The 10904-nt window shown below is 36.1% G+C and overlaps 1 protein-coding gene across 1 annotated transcript in view; it reads left to right on the top strand.

Annotated features, from left to right (window-relative positions):
- Window positions 1–10904, top strand: part of LOC139488695 (ERI1 exoribonuclease 2-like) — a 62775-nt gene that overhangs the window by 41788 nt on the left and 10083 nt on the right. The window contains exon 6 of the mRNA XM_071274508.1: window positions 6845–6945. Coding sequence (XP_071130609.1) covers window positions 6845–6945 — 101 coding nt within the window. The remainder of the gene's footprint in view (window positions 1–6844; window positions 6946–10904) is intronic.

Below are 10904 nucleotides of genomic sequence, written 5' to 3'. Positions count from 1 at the left end.
GATACAAGTAAAAACACATGAAGTGTTTCCATTTGGAATTAATTGACAAATCTGCATGGTTGATTTCTAGCAGAACAATTTGTTTCCTTTAAGCTCACTTGGCGTCCGGCGTCGTCGTCCGTCGTCGTCCTGCGTTAACTTTTACAAATATCTTCTCCTCTGAACTACTGTCCCAAATTTAACCAAACTTGGCCACAATCATCATTGGGGTATCTAGTTTAAAAAATGTGTCCGGTGACCCGGCCAACTAACCAAGATGGCCGCCATGGCTAAAAATAGAACATAGGGGTAAAATGCAGTTTTTGGCTTATAACTCAAAAACCAAAGCATTTAGAGCAAATCTGACGGGGGTAATATAGTTCATCAGGTCAAGATCTATCTGCCCTGAAATTTTCAGATGAATTGGACATTCCGTTGTTGGGTTGCTGCCCCTGAAATTGTAATTTTTAGGAAGTTTTGCTGTTTTTGGTTATCTTGAATATTATTATAGATAGAGATAAACTGTAAACAGCAATAATGTTCAGCAAAGTAAGATCTACAAATAAGTCAACATGACCAAAATGGTCAGTTGACCACTTTAGGAGTTATTGCCCTTTATAGTAAATTTTTAACCATTTTTCGTAAATCTTAGTAATCTTTTAGAACAATCTTCTTCTCTGAAACTACTGGGCCAAATTTAACCAAACTTAGCCATAATCATCATTGGGGTATCTAGTTAAAAAAATGTGTCCGGTAACTCGGCCAATAAACCAAGATGGCTGCCATGGCTAAAAATAAAACATGGGTGTTACACTGCAGTTTTTGGCTTATAACTCAAAAACCAAAGCATTAAGAGCAAATCTGACAGGAAGTAAAATTGTTGATCAGGTCACGATCTATCTGCCCTGGTATTTTCAGATGAATGGGATAATCAGTTGTTAGGTTGCTGCCCCTGAATTGGTAATTTTGAGGAAATTTTGCTGTTTTTAGCTCACCTGGCCAAAAGGCCAAGTGAGCTTTTCTCATCACTTGGCGTCCGGCGGCGTCCATCGTCGTCGTCCGGCGTCGTCCTGCGTTAATTTTTACAAAAATCTTCTCCTCTGAAACTACTGGGCCAAATTTAACCAAACTTGGCCACAATCATCATTGGGGTATCTAGTTTAAAAATGTGTCCGGTGCCCCGCCCAACAAACCAAGATGGCCGCCATGGCTAAAAATAGAACATAGGGGTAAAATGCAGTTTTTGGCTTATAACTCAAAAACCAAAGCATTTAGAGCAAATCTGACGTGGGGGTAATATTGTTCATCAGGTCAAGATCTATCTGTCCTGAAATTTGCAGATGAATCAGACATTTTGTTGTTGGGTTGCTGCCCCTGAAATGGTAATTTTAAGGAAATTTTGCTGTTTTTGGTTTTTATCTTGAATATTATTATAGATAGAGATAAACTGTAAACAGCAATAATGTTCAGCAAAGTAAGATCTACAAATAAGTCAACATGACCAAAATGGTCAGTTGACCACTTTAGGAGTTATTGCCCTTTATAGTCAATTTTTAACCATTTTTCGTGAATCTTAGTAATCTTTTAGAAAAATCTTCTCCTCTGAAACTACTTGGCCAAATTTAACCAAACTTGGCCATAATCATTATTGGGGTATCTAGTTTAAAAAATTGTGTCCGGTGACCTGGCCAACCAACCAAGATGGCCACCATGGCTAAAAATAGAACATAGGGGTAAAATGCAGTTTTTGGCTTATAACTTAAAAACCAAAGCATTTAGAGCAAATCTGACAGGAAGTAAAATTGTTGATCAGGTCACGATCTATCTGCCCTGGAATTTTTAGATGAATCGGATAATCGGTTGTTGGGTTGCTGCCCCTGAAATGGTAATTTTAAGGAAATTTTGCTGTTTTTGGTTATTATCTTGAATATTATTATAGATAGAGATAAACTGTAAACAGCAGTAATGTTCAGCAAAGTAAGATCTACAAATAAGTCAGCATGACCAAAATGGTCAGTTGACCACTTTAGGAGTTATTGCCTTTATTGTCAATTTTTAACCATTTTTCGTAAATCTTAGTAATCTTTTAGAAAAATCTTCTACTCTGAAACTACTGGGCCAAATTTAACCAAACTTAGCCATAATCATCATTGGGGTATTTAGTTAAAAAAATGTGTCCAGTAACTCGGCCAACAAACCAAGATGGCCGCCATGGCTAAAAATAGAACATAGGGGTAAAATGCAGTTTTTGGCTTATAACTCAAAAACCAAAGCATTAAGAGCAAATCTGACAGGAAGTAAAATTGTTGATCAGGTCACGATCTATCTGCCCTGGAATTTTCAGATGAATCGGATAATCTGTTGTTAGGTTGCTGCCCCTGAATTGGTAATTTTGAGGAAATTTTGCTGTTTTTTTGTTATCATCTTGAATATTATTATAGATCGAGATAAACTGTAAACAGCAATAATATACAGCAAAGTAAGAACTAAAAATAAGTCAGTATGACCAAAATAGTCAATTGACCCTCTAAGGAGTTATTGCCCTTCATAGTCAATTTTTAACAATTTTCTATGTTATGCAGTTAAGCTGCATTATGCGAGCACCCTAGATTTGTGTTCTACCCAATAAATGCTGAAATACTTGCCATTGTTATTATCTAGCTCGCTACTATGTTATATATAACTAATTGAACACTTTTTTAATACTTTTTATTCTGGATTACAAAAAAATATGACCAGAAAAACGTTAAATGATCGTCGATTTATCCAAAAGTTTTGAAGTTACACATAGGAAGTAGTGCCTATTAAGAATCCTTGTGTAGTTCATTATGACTTGTGCTTTTGGCCAAGATGTCAAAGAACAATTGTATGAAATATTTAATCGCCGAAAATCTCTTAAGACAAGTAGTTTAGATTTCCCAAATGGCAAAAGTCGTAGGAATATTGTTTGTCATCAATACGTAGGTAGTCTATTATATAACATTATAATAAGTTCAACTGTTCATGCTGTTGGCGGCAATTTCAAATTAGAAAAAAGAAATTTTCGTATCTTTTCAATTTGGAGGCAGGTGTGCAAATTAGCGGTGGTCCGAGGTCCGCGACCTTCCACTTTTGCAATCGGAATTTCGACTAGGATAGTTGGTTTCTAGCTACGCCCGACATAGTCACCTTCCACTTTAAAGAAAATAAGAATTAACTTTGCAAACCTTTTCACCATGTTCACCAAACCAAAGTCTCCAATTAAACGAGCTAAAAACTTATTTTTATCATTATTATTCATGACAGCGATGTTCATTTTGTTCAACCGCTAGCTTTATACAGAAAATCGCCGACAAATATTGTATAAATTCGAGTAAAATCGTATCTGATTGACAAAAACAACATTGTAAATGTTCCAGACCATATGAGTATTTGGACCGTACGCGTACGGTCCGGACCGTATACGTATACTCGTACGGTCCGACCATACGCGTACGGTCGGACCGTATGAGTATACGCGTACGGTCCAGCTGATGTTTTGGGATCATATTGGTTAAATTTAAACAAATATTTATCAAAATCGTTATTTTTTTATTCTAAGTTTACTTCCGATAATTCAATTTTAATTAGCATACTTGGCTTCAATATATGAATTACTGACATGCTAAATACAGGAGATTAACAGATTAAATAAACGTGATTTTTTAAAATAGTATGATATGATCTTTTTAATTTTAATGCCAAATTAGAGGGTTTACCCCAATTTCACGGTCCACTGAACATAGAAAATGATTGTACGAGTGGGGCATTCGTGTACTGGGGACACATTCTTGTTTAAAATAGTTATAACATTATTTTGTTTTATTTCAATTACTATTGAACTTTTTACATTAATTTGAGATGTAAGCTATGTTGATCTGTTATATACATTTGTATCTGATAAACGTGACCAACTTCTTAATATTAGTCAGACCGTACGCGTACGGTCCGACCGTATGCGTATTTTGAAAATATACGCATACGGTCCAGACCGTACGCGTACGGTCCAAATACTCATACGGTCTGGAACATAAACACATAACAATGGCGGCCGTGAAGACAAAATTTTACAATATCGGATCCGATTCCGGAAGCGGATAAGGGTAATTCCGGGTTTGGCGATCCAAGCAGGTGAAAACATACATCTATGCATGGTAAATGAATATGAACACTAGAATTGTAAACCAAAAGATGCAAAAGAAAGAAAAAGCAGAAAAATATTTTATACAGAAACTCAAAATTCTTTTTGACAAGTTTTAATTTAAAAATCCAATACAATGTGACAACTGGGAACAGTATATCTAACAATATGCATGTTCATGGTCACAGTCTAAATTTTCTTTATCAGTGATAAATGATAATAATGCATGTGAGATGCTTTTAAGGTGTAAACATTTTACTGCAATTTCGAAGGGTTATTTTTTATCTCATTTTTGAAGGGTCAATTAAAGTAGCTGAAAGTTTCTTTCTTTATTTTTATAAATAATGCAACTTTATTATATATACCTGAATGTAAGTAAATCATATGATATATAGGTGGCATCCTTTGGGCCACTCTACCCCCTCCTGTGTAATAACTTGGAAACAGTCGAGCTCCCCACCCCTAAACCATATGAGGGGCAGATCCAGGATTTTAGGTTAGGAGGGGCGCAAACTTCAATTTTCTCAGAGCAGAGCGAGGCTAAAAAAAATTTGATGTAAAATTATCGGAATATTCATTATTAAGCTGAGAACAATCCCCCGACTGAATTCGCCCCTGCATATATTCAAGTATAGGACAATATAATAAATAAAATGAAATATAGGGGGAGTCCCTGGAGTTTCCCCACCCTCTCCTGTTTGAGAACTTGGAAACGGTCGAGATCCACACCCCTTTTCATGTTTGTGACAATATGAAAAATCAAATGAAATATAGGAAGAGTCGTTGGGGTTCACCCCAACCCTCCTGTTTTAGAAATTAAAAATGGTCGAGATCCCCACCCCTAAACCATATATATTCATGTATGGGACAATATAACAAATAAAATAAAATGTAGGGGAAGTCTCTAGGGTCACCCTACCCCCAGAGGCGGTTCCAGAAATTTGTGTAAGTGGGGGCCCACTGACTGACCTAAGAGGTTGCCCGATCCAGTCACGCTTCAGTGATTTCCTATATAAGCAACCAATTTTTTTCCCAAAAAGGGGGGGTGGCCCCACCCCCCCCTAAATCATCTGCCTACCCCTACCTGTTTGAGAACTTGAAAACCGTTGAGATCTCCACCCCTAAATTATATATATTCATATGTATGGGACAAAATAACAAATCATTTACATTTACTATGGGCAAGTCAGTCAGACCTCACCTTTGATCCCTGTTGTAGTGAACATTTGTCTGATTCGTGTCTCATAACTTTTGTACTACAGAACACAAATTCAGTTTTCTTTCCAGGAAAACCAGTCCATTTATACTATTACATGTTCATACTAAGTCAACTTGAACTTCTAGCAGTCAAATAAAACCAAGATTAACTACCAAGTAGAACAACTGCAATCATTGGGAACTTGTACCACTGCAGACTCACCATAAAAAATATACATTGCTATATGCATTGCTTTTGAAACCTTGATAACATATAAATTATTTGCCTTAATAAATAAATCATTAGATAAACATAAATGTACTATATATGAATGTTTAATGTTGAGGCAACTTTGCCACAGTTTTCATAATTACGGTTGCCTTGGTTTTTGGTTAACTGCCTTCAGCGCTTACAGCGCTTTGATTTAATATTCACATAGACCCAAGGTGAGCGACACAGGCTCTTTAGAGCCTCTAGTTATAGATAGAGATAAACTGTAAACAGCCATTATGTTCAGCAAAGTAAGATTTACAAATAAGTCAACATGACCGAAATGGTCAATTGACCCCTAAGGAGTTATTGTCCTTAATAGTCAATTTTCAACAATTTTTATAAAATTTGTAAATTTTTACTAACATTTTCCACTGAAACTACTGGGCCAAGTTCATTATAGATAGAGATAATTGTAAGCAGCAAGGATGTTCAGTAAAGTAAGATGTACAAACACATCACCATCACCAAAATACAATTTTGTCATGAATCCATCTGCTTCCTTTGTTTAATAGCCACATAGACCAAGGTGAGCGACACAGGCTCTTTAGAGCCTCTAGTTTGTTATTTTCTTGAATATTATTATAGATAGAGATAAACTGTAAACAACAATAATGTTCAGCAAAGTAAGACCTAAAAATAAGTCAACATGACCAAAATGGTCAATTGACCCCCTAAGGAGTTATTGTCCTTTATAGTCAATTTTTAACAATTTTCATAAAATTTGTAAATTTTTACTAACATTTTCCACTGAAACTACTGGACCAAGATCATTATAGATAGAGATTATTGTAAGCAGCAAGAATGTTCAGTAAAGTAAGATCTACAAACACACCAAAACACAATTTTGTCATGAATCCATCTGTGTGTCCTTCGTTTATGATATGCACATAGACCAAGGTGAGCGACACAGGCTCTTTAGAGCCTATAGTTTTTAGCTAGGATCATGAAAACACGATTTTTATCAAGTTTTTATACAATTTACACATGCACTTTATTGTGGGACCTCGTTTTATCATGAATGATAAATTTCATTGTGTGATTAAGTTGATTAAGTAATAACGCAAGATTGCAGTTAGCCAATCAGAATAACGTATTATAATGAAACATACATGTACACCTAATGTAATTATATAGTTTTAATAGTTTAACAAAAAAAAGGCATTATAAAATATTGTTGTTTTTATTTTTAACTAATTATTGACCAGAATAAACTTAATCCTGTTTTCTCCTTTCAGATTGGGATTTAGGTGTATGTTTATATAATGAATTCAGAAGGAAACAGATAGGCAGACCATGTCAACTTAATAGTTGGATAGATCTCAGAGCTACCTACAGGGTTTGTTTATTTGAAAAAGAGAGTGTAACTTTGTTTGTCTTTGTGATATATACAGGAAAATGAAACAGACTGTTTTAAAAATTAAAAGAAAAGGGTCAGAAATTGTTTTTACCATGCATTAGCTTTTCCAAAATTCCAGGCCTATATTATATTTATTTTGCTAATTTAACTGGCCCTTCAATGAACGACTTCAACAAACTACAACCACTGAACAACAGGTTCAATATATGTATAGTTTCTGCTACTCCATTGAGTGAAATGCAATGTTTCACTTCTCGATCAGTTGAATTTTTTATTTAATGAAAAAATATAAATTGAAAAACATTTAAACACATACAAATTTGAATAAATATGTCATAGACAAATGGAGAAATTTTGTATGTTATTAAACAGATTGTTTTGATTTTTATGAATTTCTGATATGACAATGTCAGAGGAGTTATGGAATGTTATGAAGGCACATTATTTTCATAATACATGGGTGATGGGTATCAGAGCTACTTTTTACACTATAATATAGTATTAATGAATGGGTGTTTTTATAATGGCCCTGTTATATGTCCATGGTCTGTAATAATGGTCGAGAAAGTCTGTAATGGCCCGAGGCAACGTCAAAAAACAGAGCCATTACAGAAAAAACAGGGCCATTACAGAAAAACAGGGCCATTAAAGAAAATATGTAATTTTTTAATAAATAGTCATTTTTGGCAATAATGTACTTATAGTCCAGTCGATTTGTGCAGATTTTAAGCAAAATTGCTCACAATGTGGTAAAAGCATAAAATTTTGCATAGTTGTAGTAAAGGTGATGGAGAACATTTTCAGCTATGGACCCACTCTGGAAATTGACATTTGCGGGAGTGGCGGCCATTTTAAAAATGGCGGACGTTGAATTTGAAAAAAATACTTAAAAAATTCATGAAAATTTTATTACTCAAGTTATTGTCTTCAAACTTGGAAAATAAAGTGATAGTACGTATTTGAGTAGAACAACATTCAGTTTTGTTGATAAACATTAGTTATACGCCTAAAGAGATGTGTTCGATTTGAAAAAAATCTGATTTTTTTTAAACCAAAATAGGTTGACCTTCAAAATCGAAGTCGATGAAAATAAACATTTGTTTAGTATTGTTAATCTGAAAAAAATTTAATAAGCCTCCATTGGCATAATGTCAGTATAATTTGTGTCATATCATACAATAATGAATGTCATAACGAACTCAATTGCTCATATGTTCTCAATGACATCATAAAAATCACAAAATAAATGAGTAGCAAAAGTTTTGTCAATTGATATAATAGCAATCCCTGTCTTTCAATCCCTATCACATTGTCCGCCACATTTACACAGAGCAGTACAACTTAATGATGCCTTTACACATTTACATCGACCTCTGCAACCGTTTTCACTTTTACATCCACATTTTATAAGTTCAGCACAAGACTCTGACGCTTGTTGAAGCGATGTCCAGAATGGTTCCCATAGCCCTTCTTTGTTTCGCTTCCAACCCCAGATGGAAGGCGATGGTGATTCTTGGAGTTTAACAAGAGCTTGTCCCCAACAAAATCCTGCTTGGTAAGCAGCTCTCTTTATGTGTTGGTGTAATGCGGCAGAGCTTGGAGGAATGTTTTCTGTAGATCGTCCTTTTCTCGTGAATAGATCTTTTCTTGCCGCATCTACACCCAAGCACTCGCTAGTCCTGTCATACATTAAAACGACAAAACGCTCAATGTTTAAAACAGCTTCGTTAACACAGTCTTCATTTGGTTTATCACTCAATAGTTTGAAATCTTCAGTCACTGCATTAAAGGATAACCATGTGTCCCATGCAGTTTTCTTTCCACGATTCGAAAATGATGAAACTTGGTCACAACCACTAAATGCGTGGAAGAACAGACGTGCATTGGACTTAGAAGGCCCCATAAATAGAGCTATTTCATGAACAGGGATGTACCTGAAGTTTTTTCCAACTCCAAATGCCACCCATAAGGACGTTATGTTCAACTTGTGCACTGCTGACACTGCAATTACAACAACGTCGGTGTCAACGGTTCTAATCATAATTTTCTGAATTCCACTTTTCACCGCATCTGCAACATGTAACAATATACGAGTGTCCGCCTCTTCATGATTGCACGGTGATAGGTTGCCTTTATTATTATCTGGTTTGTTGCAAACAACTTCGCTTCCCTTTGTTGAAACTACTGTCGTCTGAACACTTGGAGTAAGCGTCAATAGCTGTTCCGCTAGATAGGCAAATAACTCTGTCTTGTTGTCGTCAATTCTTAGAAATGACTCCCAATTACCAGGAATAGTAGAATCTGCCTGCACACGTCTTCTGATACCTTTTCCTCGCTTGCCACGAGTTGATGCCTTCAAGCTGTCCTGACGGTATTCATCCCATATAACATCTATCCGACTGCATGACTTCAAATAATTATTAATATGAGGAAGGAAAACTTGCTTAGAGTAATCCTCAAAGGTTTTGCAAAACCTAGGCTTCAGTATATTAACAATAACAGCTCCGTCTAAAATAATGGCATCTACATCAGGAATCTCAGTAACAATTACGCATATTTTCTCTAATGGCACTAACAAATCAGACTTGGAACCAAGTCTCAACTGACCAAACTGGGACAGTGAAGGTGGGTAAGCTTGGTTCTCATGACGAAAAAACTCATCCAGATCACTATCACGAACCTGGCAAGACACATACAACTGGGAAAATAAAGAGCAATTCTGCTTTAAGGAGCTAATTTGTCTTTTTTCCTTTGATTCACTTCTCAATTCCTGGCGACTGAAGAGGTGTAATTTATTTTGTTTAATTGGATCGGATAGTGGTGTTGTCCTCTTGTCAAGACGTTCCCTCACGTACTCATGGTACTTATCATTCCCTATTTGTTCAATATTTCTAACTGTATTTGCAACTTTTGGATCTACTATGTCACGTGTGTCCAATACTAAAAGATCTTCTGATTCCTCCAAAAACGGATTTCCCATTTCCTCTATTGTAGCTGTCAATGCTATAACTTGTTTCACAAAAGCCTTCTGCTTACTTTCAACCTGTTCATGGTGTCTAACATTTGGACCTTTACTTTGTTCATGCTTAATCAGTTCTTGTGATAACTCGAATTCATTGACCGCACGAGCCATTTCTGGACCACACACTATCCATCGAAGAAGTTGAGATGCATTCTCTGTTAGTCCAATAACTCCACCTTCACCTTTTACTAGCTTGTTGTTCTGTTCATGAGCATGATCAATGGCTATGGCAGAGAATGTGCTGTGCGTTTTGTGAACAACGAAATGTCCGCTCTCAAATTCTGTAGCAATACTGGGTGCTATTGTGTCCAATGCAAACATATCCCGAACATGAATAGGAAGACATCGAGCGTAATTAGGGTGATCTAACGCGAAAAACCAAGGTATCAACATAGTGAGAGAGTCTTTGTTCTGGGTGAAATTCCCTTCACGGAGAGATCGAACAAATATAAGAATGATCAGTTCCAGCTTCAAGGTAAGTGACCAGAAATGAAACAAAGGGCTCTCAATTTCTCTCCTTTCTTTCCACTCTTCGAAGCTGATAGTGTTTTCCGCTTGATCATCAACTGTGTCTAAATATTGTCTGTAGGCTTTATGCATTAGCATATGTAAGGAACAAGCAGTCACTTGATGTGCATGTCGAGTTCGGGTCACATGGGATGCTTTGAGGAATGATTCTGCTGTTCCAGCAGATGCAACGTTTGACTGGCTCAAAGCATTCACCCATCCACTATTTTGTAGCCAATCTCCAATTGTTCTCAAAGCAGCAATTTCAATATGTAGACCACCAAACATTATCACAATATGATTTTCCCCATATCTTGCAGGCCAATTCCACTGAATGTTTTTAGCAAGGGCATACAGAGGTTGATCACATGCCATGACTGGTATTTGTCCTGGGTTCAAGAAAGACACA

Source organism: Mytilus edulis, chromosome 9 (assembly GCF_963676685.1).
Source record: "Mytilus edulis chromosome 9, xbMytEdul2.2, whole genome shotgun sequence".
Taxonomy (NCBI): Eukaryota; Metazoa; Mollusca; class Bivalvia; order Mytilida; family Mytilidae; genus Mytilus; species Mytilus edulis.
Note: the sequence above shows the minus strand (reverse complement) of the source record. Positions and strands in the feature narration are given on the sequence as shown.